At 32.8% G+C, this 19,737-nt stretch overlaps 2 protein-coding genes across 2 annotated transcripts; both read right to left on the reverse strand.

The window, feature by feature from the left end:
* Nucleotides 1–1,271: 1,271 nt before the first annotated feature.
* Nucleotides 1,272–4,958, reverse strand: LOC131611169 (MDIS1-interacting receptor like kinase 2-like). The gene is made up of 2 exons (XM_058883267.1): nucleotides 2,484–4,958; nucleotides 1,272–1,679 (listed from the first exon to the last, which is right to left on the reverse strand). Exons 1-2 carry the CDS (start codon nucleotides 4,939–4,941, stop codon nucleotides 1,294–1,296), a joined length of 2,844 nt encoding a protein of 947 aa, XP_058739250.1. The 5' UTR covers nucleotides 4,942–4,958; the 3' UTR covers nucleotides 1,272–1,293.
* An 11,556-nt stretch (nucleotides 4,959–16,514) lies between these two features.
* Nucleotides 16,515–17,117, reverse strand: LOC131613141 (uncharacterized). Its single transcript, XM_058884836.1, has one exon. The coding sequence runs from the start codon at nucleotides 17,115–17,117 to the stop codon at nucleotides 16,515–16,517; it is 603 nt and encodes a 200-aa protein (XP_058740819.1).
* Between the last annotated feature and the right edge of the window lie 2,620 nt (nucleotides 17,118–19,737).

A 19,737-nucleotide genomic window follows, 5' to 3' on the forward strand; every position in this document is an offset into this window, starting at 1 on the left:
AATTGTAGTTTCGGAAATGAACTTCCGAAATAAGACATTTTTTTCAAAAAAAAGGCGCTTTCGGAGATGAACTTCCGAAAACACCTTTTTCATGCATTTCGGAAGTTCATTTCCGAAGTCAGGGGTATAATGGGATTTTCACCAGAGGTGGACTAGAAGATAGGGAGGTGGCCAAAGAATTTCTCTAATATTTATAATTTTTTTCTTAGAAATATAGTTTGGTTTACAATCACTAACCAGTATTCAATCGTAATGCTATTGAACTAATTAACCGAGCCAAATTCAATATGATAAATCTCTTGCGTCGTTATAGGGAACGAAAAACATACGTCAAGAAATAAGTGGAGGTAAATTTAAAAATCTTGAAATTATATATTTGATCAAAATATTACTTTAGATGAATAATTGATGAAATTTAAAGTGAAAATGTTTTCTCAACTTTGATCATTTTCTATAACTATATTATTTAGTTATAAATAAAACCAATTTACAAAATTTACTTAAAATTACATAAATTATTGAATGGTTGAATATACACTAATTATCATGAATGGAGAATGAAGTTGAGGCATGCTTTGGCAAAGAAGAACAAATTCAAAATTGTCAACGGTTCAATTGTAATTTCAAAACCGAAATCAATAGTTATGAATTATCCAGCAAAGAAGAAATGTTAAGAAATTTGATATACACATAGATCATAAATTCAATGACGTCTTCAATTACAATGACTGTTTTCTTCATCAAAAGTCAAAGAATTAGAAAAATACAAATATTTATGAGATTAAAAGTATGCATTATGAATGTAAAATAATTTTAGCTTGTTATTCAATAGAATTTTAACATTAAAGCATATCATATCAATATTTTAAAAATAAAAGTGTAATTTGACAGAATATATGTTTCAATTAATTGACTAGTAAAAATATTTAATTTACATTATCACTGTTGGTACATATATTTTTTTCAATATTTATATTAGATGTATAGATATTTATTTCTTTTAACTTTATATTTCGGAGTACAAGTAGTGAGAATTGAAAGAATTAGAAATCAAATATATTAAATATTTCAACTAAATTAAGAGTAAAAATAGAATTTACTAAACGTTGGTATGAAGATTTTGCAAATATATTTGGAAGGTTCGATAAATTATATGGTTGAGTTCTGAACATATTGTAGGCTTATGTTCTATAAATTTTAGTATTATTTTGTAGCAACAACATATACAAATAAATATTAACAATGATTTCATTAAGTTATAAATCGCTCAACTTAATTTATTCCATGTTTTTTTCAAAGATTTACAATGTGAAATAAAGCTTTGAGTTCATGACTCATGAGTTGTTGCAAAGAAATTCCAGTCAATGGAATGCTAAATGGTGGAAGCTCAATGACAAAACTTTGTGAGACAATTTTCATTGTTGGCCGTAAACAAGGATTGAGATTTAAGCAGGCAAATGCAATTGCGGCAACACGAATTATGTCACGCAAAACTCTATCATTGTTTGGAAGTGAGAGACGTTGGTCTAATACTTCACATAATTTGATATCTTGGATTGATGTTGATTGAAGTAATGCCAATATATCTCCGGGATGTCTGCCCACTAAAGTTTCAAGTGCAACTACACCAAAACTATATACATCACACTTTTCATTCACAACCATAGTATAGGCAAGTTCTGCATTAATCAAATCAATATCGTCATTTTTTTTATAAGCAAGCAAAAGAATAACTAAAACAGTACAAGGGGTGCACAACCCATCATACAAATACAAAACACCACCTCAATGTGAATAGCCTATAATGATAGGAGAGACAAACCACTCCGCCCAAAGGACATCGCAATCTAACTTACAACTAAACAAAAACCACTCCCAAGACATTAGTTTTATCAAATCCAATCCATCAATTCTTGAAAGGATACCTCCTTCAAAAATAATAGCATTCCGACACTTTCAAATAGCAACGCACCGCTAAACCAAACAACAAACTCGGAAGATTAGGGAAACTAGATTTACAAAACTTCTCAAAAATTGAGAGCTTTTCCAACACCGAGTTCGTCCCCACATATAACAAAAAAAAAAATAAAGGCATTGTATTTAGAGTTTAATGGAGATGCATTGACAGTGTAAAAAAGTTTTATATTGTCATCCAATAAAAATATATCTTTCTGCCATGTAATCTAAGTAATTTAAAAATAATAGTATGACTTGGTAGGATACATGATCGTGATTGGTTGATAGTGTAAACCTTTCTACAGTTTAAGTGCATCACTCCTTTTTTTTTTTATTTAATATAACTTTTCATAATGACTATCATTTCAATACCAATTTATGTATGTATGAAATTATCCAATTTTGACCTTGCATGATAAAATATATTTATAATTTATTAATATAATATAATCTTAAATTATAAAAATAAACTAATTTAATTAAGAGATTATATACAATGTAAATGAAAGAAAAATAGCAATGAATACCTGGAGCGATATATCCGATAGTTCCAGCAACTATAGTTCGATTGGATGATTCATATTGAAGAAGTCGAGCTCTACCAAAGTCAGCTACACTTGCCTCCCACTCAGAGTTTAGCAAGATGTTGCCACTAGATATATCTCTATGCACTATTGGGACTAGACAATCATGATGAAGATACGACAGACCAAATGCAACTCCTTTAACAAAGTTAACTCTTTTTCTCCAATTGAATTCCATGGCTTCTGCATCATCATATAAGATAGAGAACAAACTTCCTCTCTCCATGTACTGATAGATCAAAAACATAACTCTTTTGTGCAAGCAGAATCCATAAAGTTTCACAATATGTCGATGCTTTATTTCTGATAAAATTCTCACTTCATTTCTAAAACTCTCATCAAAAGATGAAATCTCGGCTTCATATCCGTGAAGTTTCTTTAAGGCAACAACTTTACCACATGGTAATCGTGCCTTATAAACACTTCCATATGCTCCTGTTCCAATGCAATATCTTATATCAAAGTCTTCTGTTGCTTTAATAATGTCGTCATATGCAATTTTTCCGTCGTAATTCAATATACAAAACAAATCTCCATTCCTTTTTCTCATTGTAATTCCATGATTGTTTTTTATAGAACTATGACGAAGTTTCAAGCATACGAGGAGTGATAATGCTATAATTAGAATAATAATAACAGGAAGAACTATGACAAGATTGTGCCTTACTTTATTATTTCTCTTGGGAGGTGACCATGGTTGGAATTTTCTAATAGAAGTGTTGATACATTCATCTTTGTTCCTCGTATAAATGTTAGTACAATATGGAATTGGACCCTTGAAACAGTTGTTGGAAATATCCACATAATCGATATCACAAAGAGATTGTGGAATTATTCCTGTTAAATTGTTATTGTTGAGGTAAAGGTGTTGAAAATTTTCATACGGAGATGGGACTTCACCACTAATAAAATTGTGACTGAGGTCTATTAAAAAAGTATTATAATTTGCCCATTGAAAAAAATTGGAATGAAGGCTGCCAAAGAGTATGTTGTAAGAAATGTTAAGATTTTCTAATTGAGAGAGATTTGTTACCGAAATTGGAATGGTCCCATGAATGAAGTTTGTACTTAACTGTAACATTTTCAAATTTGTTAATTGACCTAAGTTAGATGGGAGAGAACCATTGAGAAAATTGTTAGAGATGTCAAGGTATTCTAACTTGGTGAGATTTGCAAAGGAAAGAGGAAAGTTTCCATTTAGTCTATTGTAAGATAGACCTAACGTTATGAGATTGTTCAGGAAGCCCAACTCATGAGGAATGAAACCTTGAATGTTGTTGTTAGAGAAGTCTAACTCTTGTAGGTGTGTGAGATTTCCTATTGAAGGAATGAAACCTTGAATCTTATTGTTAGAGATGTCAAGGTATTCTAACTTGGTGAGATTTGCAAAGGAAAGAGGCAAGTTTCCATTTAGTCTATTGTAAGATAGATCTAATCTTGTGAGGTTGTTCAAGAATCCCAACGCATGAGGAATGATACCTTGAATGTTGTTGTTAGAGAAGTCTAACTCTTGTAGGTGTGTGAGATTTCCTATTGAAGGAATGAAACCTTGAATCTTATTTCTAGAGATGTATAAGTATTTTAATTGTCTAAGGTTTCTTAGTGAAAGTGGGATCTCACCTACAAGAGAATTTGAGGACAAAGCAAGATGAGTGAGTTTTGTAAGATTCCCTAGTGAAGGAGGGATCTCACCTACAAGAGAATTTGAGGACAAAGAAAGATGAGTGAGTTTTGTAAGATTCCCTAGTGAAGGAGGGATCTCACCTACAAGAGAATTTGAGGACAAAGAAAGATAAGTGAGTTTTGTAAGATTTCCTAGTGAAGGAGGGATCTCACCTCCAAGAGCATTAGAGAACAAATCAAGCTCAGTGAGTTTTGTGAGATTTCCTAGTGAAGGAGGCAAATCACCTTTTAGATTATTAAAAGACAAACCAAGAAGAGTGAGTTTTGTGAGATTTCCTAGTGAAGGAGGGATCTCACCTCCAAGAGCATTTGAGTACAAATCAAGATGAGTGAGCTTGGAGAGGAGACCAATTTCTTTTGGAACAACTCCGTGCAGTCCAATTGAACTTAAAACAAGGCTTTCTAAATTGTGGAAAACAGATAGGTTGAGTGCTGAAAAATTAACATAATAAATACTAGTACTTATTATGTTGATTTCATATATGCTTCCATCCTTATTGCAAGATATAGCAGGCCAATCACAACGTCTTGAGATATTAAATTGAGCATCAGAGGTGTTCCACCATCCACTCTTCAATATGGAATTTGCTTCCATTTGAAGTTGAGATGTTGGAGTGGCAGAAGATTGGATTTCAATGATCAAACTCCAACTAAGAAGAAAGGCCATCCACATTTTCAGATCATAGAAATTATAAAGTAAAGAATATTTGAAGTTCATTATTTTGAGATGTAATGAATTGCATACAATGTTGTGTGTGACTAGCATGTTCTTTGGCCACTCTTATATTCTCACTCGCAAGTTCATTACAATTTGCTACGTATATCTCACGGCATAAGCATAAGATAAGTCTAGTAATTAATATAAAAAATTGATACAAACATTCCTAGAAAATGCATCTTTTTCTCTTAGTAGCAAGCTTTGAAGGAAACTTTAGAACTTTTTTCAATCAACTTTGTGGAATTCTTTGCCATGCGGACCCCTAAATAATAAATATATTTCTCTAAATCCTAAATATTAAGAAAACTAGTAATATTATGAATTTTGCTAATTCATCAATTAGGAGGATGAAGGTATTAACTCATAATCCCTCAGTTTCTTTTAATTGTCGTTTTATTTTTTTTTTAATTTTATTCTTCTTTTTTACTTTCCTTTTTTAAAGTTTAAAGTAATAATACTTATAATTTTGTTAAAACTATCTCTAATATTTATTATGAAGGAAAAAAAATTAAAATTGAATCACGAATAAATAAGAATATTATAAGTAAAATAAAAATTATTATTTAAAAAGTAACAATAATTATTAACTTTTTAAATATGGATAAAAAATCAAAATATTACCATTATAAATGAACGGATGAAATAATATTTATTTTTAGTTTTTTTTAATGGTAACATATACTCTATCATGTAGATTAATTAATAGCGTATTGATGCTTTTAACTATTGTTTGAAATCTAGCTCTTTTTTTTTTTTTTTTTTTATGGCTTGGAGTTTTAGGGATTGGATTTTTTTTAAGGTTTATCCTAGTAACGATGGTTTGTTTATTTCATTTTTTCTAGATCTATATCATTGGTATTTTTATTTATTTTACTGCACTTTTATTTGGGTTTAGCTTAAGTTAATTATCTTGTTATGTTTCTTTACATATATTATTGAAATATTTTTATCCATAATTAAGCTTGCATATTAATTTATGTACAACAATCTCTTCAACGTGGACCCATTTGTTTACCATGAGAAAGCTTTGCCCCTTGATTACATCTAAAAATATGCATACGTCCAAAGTTGTCTCTTAATATAGTTATTTAAGCGTGTCCATTAAGGAAATAGTTTTTTTCCTAGTCAACGAGTCAACTTTGGTGTGTTTCATACGTCCAAAGTTGTCTCTTTGATAAAAGCTTTGATTCAATTTTGTTATTGAGAAGGGAAACAAATACATTAACTCAAATTACAGTATTTTGTTTCTATTTTATTTGGTTGATGAAATAAAAATATAGTTGTTCTGATTTATTTCAAGTCCCGCCATTGAGGCTATGAGGTATTGTCTACTTTGAGTGTGAAAATTCTCACGATTTTGTCCGATAAAATATATTACTCAATTGATTGAGATGTACGAGTGTTTTATATAAACAACTAGTAACAAACCCGTGCATACGCACGGGTTGTGTTCGGTTATGTGAATTTGGATACATCTTTTATTTTAAATAAAAATGTTTTAAAAATATTTAGATAAATAATTGATTATTTCGTATATAAAAATGTTTAGATCAACAATTAATTTTTTCCCGTATATCATTTTTGGATTAAAAATATTTAATCATAAATATCATTTATCGTATATAAAAATAATTAGATCAATAATAGATTTTTTTTCATATACAGACTTCATTTTTGTTTAGGTATTATTTACAAAAATATTTGGATCAATCGTAAATTTTGTATATAAAAATATGTAAATCAATAATAAATGTTTTCCCGTATACCATTTTTGAATAAAAAACATTTGGGTCATACATACAATTTTCGTAAATAATAAATTTTTTTCATATACAAATATTATTTTTGTTTAGATATCATTTACAAAAATACTTGGCTCAATATTAAATTTTTGTATATTAAAATATTTTGATCAATAATACATTTTTCCGGTATACCATTTTTGGATCAAAAATATTTGATCATAAATACCATTTCTCATATATTAAAATATTTATTTTAATAATAGATTTTTTTCCCTATACAGACTTCATTTTTGTTTAGGTATCATTTACAAAAATATTTAGATCAATAGTAAATTTTGTATATAAAAATATTTACATCAATAGTAGATTTTTTCATGTATACCATTTTTGTATTAAAAATATTTGGATCATAAATAACAATTTTCGTAAATAATAATACAATTGTTATTTTTATTTAGGCATCATTTATTATTTGGATCAATATTAAATTTTCCTATAAAAAAATATTTAGATCAATAATAGATTTTTTCCCGTATACCATTTTTGGATAAAAAATATTTAATCATAAATATCATTTCTCGTATATAAAAATATTTAGATCAATAATAATGTTTTTTTCCCGTATACAGATGATCGGTCACGATTCTCACTATATCTCTGTCACTTTCCTGATGATAATCCAGGTATTTTGCACTGCTTAATGTCATAGTAAAGTCTTTTTAAGCTGTTTAAGCAAATGGCAGTCTCCTCCATTAGAAGACAGTTTGCTCACTTTTTCCTAAGATGGGTCAACGAATGGCAGTCTCTTTCAGCAAAAGACAGTTCGTTCCGCTTAAGGCTTTCTCGAAAGGGTCGGCAAATGGCAGTCTCTTTCAGCAGAAGACAGTTTGTTCCCTTTGAGATAACGGATGGCAGCCTTCTTCACGAAGACAGTTCGTTTTACTTAAAGATTCTTCAGCAAAGTCAGCAAATGGCAGTCCTTTCATCAGAAGTGACAGTTTGCATCCAGTTCCTTTTCTCAAGCCATGTCCTTGATTAAAGAAGAAGTTGATCCCTATTCTTAGCGGAAGCTTATTATTCTCAGTAGCTTATCATCAACTATTGGGGAGGTGATTCGATTTTCTTCTACCTTCAACTATTGAGTCGGTAGCTCACCTTCAGTGGAACGTTGGTATGTGTTATCGTCAGTGGTACGGCGGTACATCTTCTTACATCTTCAGTGGTACGTCGATGAATCATCTCTTTTTATATCATCAGTGGTACGATGGTATATCTCTAATACCTTCAGTGGAACGTTGGTATGTGTTATCGTAAGTGGTACGGCGGTACACCTCTTCATATCATCAGTGGCACGATGATATGTTTTCAGTCAACGGAAGATTGGCGTTCCTGATTCAAGATGCACATTTTCTCATCCCCAGTGAAAGAGGATGCCTACATTTTCTCATCCCCAGTGAAAGAGGATGCCTACATTTTCTCATCTCCAGCGAAGGGTGATGCTCTAACCTCTCTGGTGCGAAATGTTTTCCCCAGAGAAGTTTCTTTTCTCACCAAGGTCCCGTCTCTCCAACAAATTCTTGCCTTCCCCAATGGAGTTGTGCCCGCAAGACATTTGGTTTCCCCCAGTGGAGTTCCTCTTCCTCCCCAGTGTTGTCATGTTTCATTCTCATCATATGCATTCATTAAACATTGCATAGCATCTTAGGTTCACAAATTGTGTTTTATATTTAAGTCTCTTCGATTTCGTCAAAACGAAGATTTACAATCATCGTATCTCCGAATCGAAGAAACTTAAATAGGGGCATCTGTCATACCCCAATTTTTGACCCTAAGATCATACATCAACTACATTCAATCATCAATCAATAAGCACTATTATGAAGCTTTATCTGTGATATTATGATCATCTCTGAGGGGAATCATCAAGCACCTTTTTGCTTTTTATTTGTTTATACTAACCAAAATCCAAAAAAATATGTGTTTTGTCTCTTTTGTTTACATTTTACAGGTAAAAGATCGGGCAAAAATCAAAACAGTGCAAGAAAATAATTTTTGGAAATTTGAGGGTGGAAATCGATTTACCCCTGTGGGAAATCGATTTCCTGTGCGCAAATTCAAAAAAATAAAGAGGGAAGCTTGACATCATTTTGGCACCAATTTCCTTTGATCATTTTTGATATTTTACCAATTTTCCACCTCACCACAATTAAATCCCTTCATTAATTCCATTTTAACCTCATTTTACCATTTAAACACCAATTAAACACAAGATTAATTACCAAATGCAAAAAGACCCAATTGCCACTACTCTTGCTTCAATTCTATAAATAGAGGCCTTGCCTCTCTCATTTGACAAGCTTTGAGAGCTAAAAAATCCCTTGCAATTTCTCTCCTCATCCTTACCAAATTCACCAAAGCTCTTTTTTCTTTCATAAAATTTGTGAGTCACATCTTGAACCTCACAAATTTTGAGCTAAGCCACTATCCATTTCACTCTTTGTTCTTCAATTTGTTGAGAGATCAAGATTTGTGTTGGTGATTCTTGAAGTAGATCTAAGTTTTGTGCAAGATTTGGTAATTTTCTTCATCTTTATTCATCTATCATAATGTGATTCTTTTGTGCTTGTATGTGATGCATCTTTGATGCTATATTGGTTCTATTTGATGGTGAATTGATGGAAAATTCGTACTCTAATGGATATGTGATCATAAGGTGTTTGTATGTTTGCCTAAATCAAGTTTCATAGTTCATAATGCTGTTTTTTTGAAAACTATGCGTAGGAAATCGATTTCCTACAGAGGGAAATCGATTTCCACTCTGTTTCTTGCGCCTGATTTGAACTCTGCACTCAGGAAATCGATTTCCTACAGAGGTAAATCGATTTCCACTGAGTCAGAATGCTTGTTTTGCCCTTTTTTGACTTGTTTTGGTTATTTTTTCTTACTATACTCCCTTGGTTATATGTTTGTGTTTTTTTTTATTGTTTCTCTTTTATTTCTTTTGATCAATGAAGGTCTTGACATCTTGAGAATACTATGGATTCTTGATGAAGACTAGATCAATTTATTCTTATTTCTTATTTTCATCTTACATTCTTTTGATCGATGAAGGTCTTAACATCTTGAGAATTCTATGGATTCTTGATGAAGACTAGATCATGTTATCTTTTCATTATTGTTCTTCTTATCTCTTGTTTTCATCTTATTTTCTTGTGATCGATGAAAGTCTTAATATCTTGAGAATTATATGGATTCTTGATAAAGACTAGATCAATTTATGTTTTCATTCTTATCTCTTCTTCTTATTTTTCTTTTGATCGATGAAAGTCTTAATATCTTGAGAATTTTATGGATTCTTGATAAAGACTAGATCATCTCTTCTTCTTCTTCTTATTTCTTTTGATTGATGAGTTTGATACATGGAGAATTCTCCTACATTTGTCCCGACTCGATAAAAGGATCAAATATGGAAGAGAATTGTATGCGGTTGATTTAAGACTTGTGGAGGTTTTTATCGTGTAGTCGCTATGATTTTATCAAGCTTCTGATAAACCCCATTGAATTTAAATCCGAGTACATCATTCACTCACCATCGATCTTAATTACTAACTTTGATAACATACTTGACAAGTTTCAAGATGGTTATCTTTAACATTTAACAACTAACTTTAATTTCCGCAATTTATTATACCGCTCTTTATATTTCTCGCTTTATCGCTTTATTTTATCATTTCATCATATTTACATTCCGCCATTTTCCCTCTGTCCATTTGGACGTTTATAATTCCGCTATTTTCCTTTTGTCCACTTGGACATATGTTTATGCTTCCGCTATTTCTCTTTTGTCCACTTGGACCATACTTTACTGTTATGCTAAAACACTAATAAATAACAAAAATCTAAAAAACATTTAATGTTCTCTTTTGGACTATCGGTTACTATCCTGAGCATCTTGGAGTTATGGACTTATGGACTTAGTGCCTCTGGACCCCTATGATATTGTTTCTCTGTTGTTATTCTGTCTGTCTGGCATTGGATTGTTGTCTGTTTATGTGTGCAGGTATTTCCTTGAAAGCCCTTGATGGTTAATTCCAAGGCATTGATATAAGGATTTTACCCGAAAACAGCCGTTACTCTGCCCGATTTTCGTCAGAATTTTAATGTGCTTAATGCAAAGTGGTGCTAAATAATAAGTTCATCTGGATCTCCAAGTAATGATGCGTTGGTTTGGTAATGATAAGTCCAAAGGATGGGAAATCTACCTTGACTCCTAAATGTCAAGTGTTGGCTTCTTTCTTCGGTTAGACCGTTTCTTTCCTTAGCTTTTATTTTATGCAATAAGCTAGCCTCTTCATCTCCTCCCACTTCTTAAATTTTCAAAATCTTCTCCCCTTTTTTACAAAACATTCTTGTGTTTGCAAACCTTTCCAAAACCTTTTCTTAACAAATATCTTTTGCCCTTAGTGGCTTTTCTTCAAAAGTTTAGACACGACTAATTGTCGAACCGAGTGGCGATACCCCTTTGATTTTGAAATTGGTTGATATGATGAGATCTTTTCCGCGTGAGAGAGTTAGTGGCATACTCGCTGATTTTATCCGAGTTGGAGCCCTTCTTTCATTTGCGATGCAAAGAACTCATTTGTTCTCATGCTCAAAGTCAACGGCTGAGTATCTCTCTCCGAAGACGATAAAGTGTTTATTCGTTTTAAAACGTTTTTCCCAAAAGCGGAACTACATTAGCTCTGACTTCTCCATTGCACTGAGGAGGTATGTAGGCCCAAAGCTTAACGCTTTGCCGAGCTTATTTTAAAATAAAATAAACCGTTTTTTAGCACACACACAACACAGATTTTCAAAAAGGTTCCTGTGGAGTACCACAGATATGAGGGGTGCTTAAAACTTTCCCCTTGTATAAACAACACCCGTACCTAAGATCTCTTCTTTTTGTTTTAAAAACAAAACTCTGGTTTTTTTCGTTCTTTTCCCTTTTCCTTTGGAAAAAATAAAAGCGCGGTGGCGACTTTCACTGAAATATTGATTCGAGTCATCCTATGGCTTCGACATCAGATTTTCCCCGCTACACTGCTGAGCACAAGCTGATTTGTTTTGGATCCAGAGGACCAACACAGGTACCAGTGTTGGCCAACACGACCCGTGTTGGCCAACACGACCCGTGTTGGCTTGTTACGCAGATTTTCATGTTTTTATGATTTTTACTCAAAAAGTGATCCAGAAGGACGTTTTGGTACTTTCCGACTTAAAAAGAAGGGTTTGCAATATATAGTGGAGAATTGAGAAGAGAAGGGGTATCTTTTATACAACCAACGGAATTGAATCTAAAGCAGAGCAACGTATGAGATTATTGGAGAGGAGAGATCATTCATGAGCAAAAGCAATTGAAGATCACAAATTCCCCGATTATCTATAATGTTTAACTTTGATAACTTTGAATTTCTTTTGAACAATATGAGTAGCTAAACCCCCCAATGCTAGGGGGGTGTCCCTGATTTGGTTTGTAATGACTTTTGATATTCTGATTTGATCGACTTCATGTTTATGTTATTCAATTCAATTTCATACTGTTTTTAATGCCTTCTTTATCGGACCAATAAAGATTGTTCTGTGATTAACGAGTTGCTGGCTCGCAATTGTTAAGGTTTGTATTAAATTGAACCATAGTAGATATCACCTAGGACTAGGGATACCCTATGGTCACTAAGAATTCTTGATAGAAAACAAGCTTGGTTTTATCTGTTAGCTCTAAGGACTTAGGTTTATAGATGAAAAACCAAAGGTTTGCCCACTAAGGATTTAGGGGCAAACATTCTAAAGATTTAGTAATTGAATATCATGAACTTGTTGAAGAGATCTCAAATGAGAATTCAGGGTTATTACAGAGCAAATCACACACCTGACCTTGGCATTTACTCTTATTAGTGTTAAAGCTCAATTTTACTTTCTGCCTCTTTTATTTTTAAAACTTAGAAATTATAACTCACTCAAAAACACCAGTTGATTTTTTATTTAATTAAATAATTATAGAACTTATATTCCAACGCAGTCCTCGAGATCGATACTTGGTTGTTAACCTTTTATTACTACTTCGCAAAAATAGTACACTTGCTATTTTTCCGATCAAATTTTTGGCGCCGTTGCCGGGGACTGCCAAATATAAGTTAAATAATAATTTAATTAAATTTTTGTTGCTCTACAACCAAAATTTTATTTTCTGTTAGTTGAATTGCTCGTACTAATATTCGTCTAATCTTTTTATGCGAGGTAAGGCCTCAGCTGAACTTCTTTTTGACGCAGAACCAGAAAGATTATTTCGAGCGAGACGCCGAGAAGCTAAACAAAAAGAACTGGAAGCAAAAGAAGAAACGCTAATAGTTTCGGATGGCATTTCTGTGGGTGGTATTATTACCCAAATTGCATGTCATTTTGGATACAAAGAACTTTTGGACACTGACACTCCCATTCCAGGTAAAACCAAAATTGATATGGAATCACTCATCCATCAATCTATGATTACTATTTCGAATGGTGGTTACTGGTTGACAAGGAGAAACAGTTTTTTATTGGAATTACCTGACCCTGCCAAAGCCAGCACTCTTAATCGTGCAAATTGGCTATATACTGATGTCGCTCCGGAAGGAGACGACGAAGATGTTGATTTTGATGCAGGTAATCCAGGAGACGGCGAAGGCCCGACTCAGCATCAGTTCCCACAGGAGCCCTCTCATTTTAACACCTATGGTTCAGGATCCTCTTCTATGGCTCCGAATCAATGGGAATGGGTCCAATCTGAAATTGGGCATCTGCGAACTGAGCAAACCCGACAGGGAGAAGAGCAGACCCGTCAAGGAATCATGATCACTCATATGCACGAGATGATGCAACGTCTGATGTTGCAATTTCCACCCCCTCCTCAGTAGGTCCGGTATGTACCTCTCATGCTTGTACAAAAACATTGCGGACAATGTTTCGTTCAGGTGTGGGGGAGTTCTTTTATCGCTTTCAGTATTTTCTTTTCATTTTAATGTCGTATTTCTGTTTGTGTGTTAGCTATGACATGTCAGTGCAGGATGCTGAAATTGTTAGCAGGAAAAGTGGTGAGAGTTTGAGATAGTGAACCAAATCATAACTCGCAGTGGTGAAAGGAACCCCCAAAAAGTTGGTACTGTTGATGTCAATGATCGGACGCACCTTCAAGAATTGGACCCAATGATGGACTTGCAGACTCGGAGAGGTGATGGAGTGTACTAAGCAAGAAGTGTTGTCGGAACCTGTAAGCTTGACCGAACATGGTGAGGATCATAAAAAGCCAAATACAAAATCATCATTAGAGTTGTCAGGTATGCTATTGTCACTCTTGATTTGTGTAAGTTTTTGTTGAAATTTCTAATGCACGTGGTATACACTGAGGCACTTGTTTGTTTTACCCCTGAGCCTTTCAAGCCAACCTTTTCACGTTATCCCTTGTTAACCCCGTTTGAGCCATATAGCCTTTTGTTTGTTTAATACATACATGAATTAACCCATAACCCAAACACTTCCTTACCCTGCTTAGATAAGAGTTGTTATTGTTGCAAGCTGTGAAACAATTTAAGTTTGGGGTCGGTACACCTAAATAAGAAGAATAGATAAGTGCAAAAAGAACCAAAAAGAAAAAAAAAAGAAAGAAAAAGAAATGAAAAATACAAAAAAGAAGGGCACTTGTCTATAAAAGAAATTGATCTGAGGATAGAGATGCGCAAGAAAAAGAGACATTCAAAGAAAGATATGAGTAGTCAGTCAAAGATCTAAAGAAACGGTGTCCGACAATTGTGATTGTGAATTTCATACTAGCACAGTGAGCGAGATAATGAACTCTGATTCTAAGCCAAAAGCCTCTAGTTCTCCCGTTTGTTTGTTCATCCCACCTTGTCCCTTAGCCCCGTTACAACCTTAAAAGACCTCAAAAAGTGTGTCGTGTGCATATGAGATGAAGATAAATGTTACCCAAATCTATGAGTTGACTGTACATACCGTGATCATTGAGTGCAAACACGTTAACCTGAGAGTTTTGGTGAGAGTGTGAATAAGCTTACAGGTAAAGCAACACCGTGATGTGGAAGTATAACAAAGTCACTATATTTGGGGAAGAAGGAAATCATTGAAAGTTCAAGAAAAGGGAGGTGCGAAAGATCTCAGCAGTACTGTGGTAAGATATCTGTGAATAATTTTGGGGGGTGGCCTTACTTGTTTCTCGAACATCGCTTGAGGACAAGCAATGGAATAAGTTTGGGGTTGTGATCGGTCACGATTCTCACTATATCTCTGTCACTTTCCTGATGATAATCCAGGTATTTTGCACTGCTTAATGTCATAGTAGAGTCTTTTTAAGCTGTTTAAGTAATTTTGATTAGTTTTTGCAAGTTTGTCCGTTTGTTAGTTTTCGAGTTATTTTCCCGTTTTATGCGTTGGTTTGGTTGATTAATGGTATTTCAGATCTAAGAGTTTCCTCACGCGACCCAGTGCAAGGAAATGTCGGAGGTAAAGAGCAAGAGAAGGAAGAAAAGATAGAGTCAGTGGTGCAACACGGGCGCCCGTGTTGAGTAACACGACCCGTGTTGCTGGCATGCAAGAAAGGAGAAAGAAGTGAAGAAACACTGGTGCAACACGGGCACCCGTGTTGCCTAACACGACCCGTGTTGCTGCTGCTGAGCACAAGCTGATTTGTTTTGGATCCAGAGGACCAACACGGGTACCAGTGTTGGCCAACACGACTCGTGTTGGCTTGTTACGCAGATTTTCATGTTTTTATGATTTTTACTCAAAAAGTGATCCAGAAGGACGTTTTGGTACTTTCCGACTTAAAAAGAAGGGTTTGCAATATATAGTGGAGAATTGAGAAGAGAAGGGGTATCTTTTACACAACCAACGGAATTGAATCTAAAGCAGAGCAACGTATGAGATTATTGGAGAGGAGAGATCATTCATGAGCAAAAGCAATTGAAGATCACAAATTCCCCGATTATCTGTAATGTTTAACTTTGATAACTTTGAATTTCTTTTGAACAATATGAGTAGCTAAACCCCCCAATGCTAGGGGGGTGTCCCTGATTTGGTTTGTAATGACTTTTGATATTCTGATTTGATCGACTTCATGTTTATGTTATTCAATTCAATTTCATACTGTTTTTAATGCCTTCTTTATCGGACCAATAAAGATTGTTCTGTGATTAACGAGTTGCTGGCTCGCAATTGTTAAGGTTTGTATTAAATTGAACCATAGTAGATATCACCTAGGACTAGGGATACCCTATGGTCACTAAGAATTCTTGATAGAAAACAAGCTTGGTTTTATCTGTTAGCTCTAAGGACTTAGGTTTATAGATGAAAAACCACAGGTTTGCCCACTAAGGATTTAGGGGCAAACATTCTAAAGATTTAGTAATTGAATATCATGAACTTGTTTAAGAGATCTCAAATGAGAATTCAGGGTTATTACAAAGCAAATCACACACCTGACCTTGGCATTTACTCATATTAGTGTTAAAGCTCAATTTTACTTTCTGCCTCTTTTATTTTTAAAACTTAGAAATTATAACTCACTCAAAAACACCAGTTGATTTTTTATTTAATTAAATAATTATAGAACTTATATTCCAACGCAGTCCTCAGGATCGATACTTGGTTGTTAACCTTTTATTACTACTTCGCAAAAATAGTACACTTGCTATTTTTCCGATCAACAGACTTGATTTTTTTTTTAAATAAAAGATTTTATTTATTTCAAAGAGCTAATACAAAGCAAGGCTATGAAGCCATATAATTTGACCATATTTACATGAGAATATTAACAATATGGTTTCTATACTTGGGTTTCATCCACCCTTTATAGACTATAGAATCTATTGTATTCCTAATGACACCTTGTATATCTCTATAAAACCTCTTATTACCAAAAATTTTAGATTTTCTATACATCCAAATTTCATAAAAGACTTCTGTTACAGCAGCTTTTAATAATGCATTCTGCCAACCTTTCCCTTTATAATTCCTTTTAATCCAAGCCATGTCAATATTGTTATCAATCTTCACATCCAGCCACTTCAAGATCTCTTGCCATATGGTGGAAGTACCCTTACACTTGAACATTAAATGATCAAGATCTTCATCTTCCTCTTTACACATTTCACAAATGGTATTCTGCAACATTCCCATATTCTTCATTCTAACTTTGGTTAGCAATCTATTTTGGCATACAAGCCAAAGGACCACTTTAGCTCTAGGACTTGCAAAGTTATGAGCCATCATATGGTACCAATCAACCCTATTTTTGTCCTTAATCAAGAGATTATAAACCTTCATCATGCTAAACTTTTTCTGATTCCTCATGTTGTTCCAAAAATTTTCAATTCTCCCAATATCATTTTTCCTTGCCATGATATATTTGAGGATCCATGTACAATTGTTTCCATGAATGCCAGTCATTACACCCCTGCCTTTTAAGTAGTGTGTATGGATCCACTTCACCCAAAGGTTATCTACTTCCATACGTATATTCCACATACATTTTAGCCTAGCCACTTGATTCCACACATTCAGATTCAACACATTTAAATCCCCTTGCTTGACTAGACAACAAACTCTCTTTCATGCCACTAGGCTTTTCTTGCAAAGGGTGGCTCTTCCAGACCAAATATATGACCTGCAAAGACTATCCAATTTCCTAATAACAATCTCAGGAAAAGGCAGACTAGCCATCTAATATTGGACAATGGCAGACACTATACTTTTCACAAGTTGAATTCTGCCTGCAGTGCTGAGCAAATTTTCGGACCAATGTCTAATCCTTCTCATTATCCTATCAATTAAAGGAAGATAATGACTAACATTCAGTTTCCTACTAGCCAAAGGAATTCCTAAATACCTGATAGGAAGTTGCCCCTCAGCATAACCTGTTAGCAGACATATCTCTATTTTTGTAGAAGAGTCCATTCCTCCATAGAAGGCTTTGCACTTCTTAGGGTTAACAACGAGGCCTGTTGAATCAGAAAAAAGTTTTGAAAGCTGCAAGCAAAAAGTCAATGGACTTTGTATCCCTTATACTGAATAGTAGGACATCATCTACAAAGGTTAGATGAGTAATCTTCAGTTTATTTACATTTACAAAAATATTTGGATCAATAGTAAATTTCGTATATAAAAATATTTAGATCAATAGTAGATTGTTTTCCCGTATACCATTTTGGAATAAAAAATTTTGGATCATAAATACCATTTTTCGTAAATAATAGTTTTTTTCTATATACAAATATTATTTTTGTTTTTGTGTCATTTACAAAAATATTTAGATCAATATCAAATTTTCGTATATAAAAATATTTAGATCAATAATAGATTTTTTGGCCTATTCCATTTTTGAATAAAAAATATTTGGATCATAAATAACATTTTTTGTATATAAAAATATTTAAATCAATAATGAATTTTTCCGTATACAAACTTCATTTTGTTTAGGTATCATTTACAAAAATATTTGGATCAATAGTAAATTTCGTATATAAAAATATTTAGATCAATAGTAGATTATTTCCCGTATATCATTTTTGAATAAAAAATATTTGGATCATAAATTCCATTTTTATAAATAATAGATTTTTCCCGTATACAAATATTATTTTTATTTAGGTATCATTTACAAAAATATTTGGATCAATATTAAATTTCGGTATATAAAAATATTTAGATCAATAATAGATTTTTTGAATAAATTTTTTTCGTATATCAATTTTGACTAAAATATATTTCGATCATCAATACAATTTTTCATATATAAAAAATATATCAATAATAGTTTTTTTTTTATGGAAGAAAGAAGTGAGAAAGTGATGAAAGAGAAAAAAATATAGAGAATGGAGAGAGATTTGATAAGTTTGATCAAATATAAGAGTTGTATTATTTTAATAATAAAATTAAGAAATTTATGATGCAAAGACCAAAAAACCACTATTTTAATGTGGTGTCAAAAAATCAAATAAGGGTATTTTTGACTTTTTTACAACCATTGATTTTCTTATATTATAGATTATTAAGCTTGATTTTCAAGCTAACTATGAATATTTGGCTCACATATAATAGTTGCTCATATTTATGGCTAAGGAACGGAAAGTGACCATATCTTCTGGACCGCTCTTTCCAGCGCTAATGTTCTGGTCCACTTCAAGTCTCGCCATTAGTGTTGTATAATATTGTTTGCTTGGGATATGAGAATCCTTACAACTTTGCCTTTTAAAAAAGGCATCTCGTTAGATTAAGGTGTGTGGGTGCTGTAAATAAAATACCCTAGTCTTGATTCTGAAACATTATCTATCTACGCTAAGGGTTAGGGTTCAAACATGTGGGCCGGAGGTTGACCAAAAATTTGAGGATTAATCGGTCTAGAAGGTGGTGAGGGGGTTAATATACTAATCCTCTTAAAATATTTTTCGAAAAAAAATTCCTACATAAAATGAGAGTTTAGTAAGTCAAACACAAATAGATGGTTTGAAGGCTTATATATTTCTATATCTATCAAAGATGCATCATTCAATCAAAATTTAACATAATCGAAATGAAAAAAAGTTTCTTTGACAAACAATTCAACATTGTGCATAGTTTAAAATTGAGATATATGAAAGATTGAATAATTCAAAATTAGAGTATTTACAATTATGATCAAGGAATAAAATATACAATGAACTAGATACATCACAATCCTACACTTATATGATAAAATATTATAAGCAAGATTAAAATCTATATGGTATGATATTCTAAAAATTAAAAAATTTAAGCATAAAATATAATGGAAAAAATTAAAAGGAGATAGGGAGAAGAAAAATGTACACCAAATGCAGAGTGCTTTAGTTCATACGTTCTCGCTAGAGCTTAGTCCACTCTTGAATGCTTTCACCATTAAATTTAATTCACTTTACTTTTTTTTTCTTAACCCCCACTTTTTCTTTTTTGAACTTGTTTCTCTCACACATAACACATTTTATGATCTATTGAATAACCTAGT

This window comes from Vicia villosa, linkage group LG6 (genome assembly GCF_029867415.1).
Source record: "Vicia villosa cultivar HV-30 ecotype Madison, WI linkage group LG6, Vvil1.0, whole genome shotgun sequence".
In the NCBI taxonomy this organism is placed as follows: domain Eukaryota; kingdom Viridiplantae; phylum Streptophyta; class Magnoliopsida; order Fabales; family Fabaceae; genus Vicia; species Vicia villosa.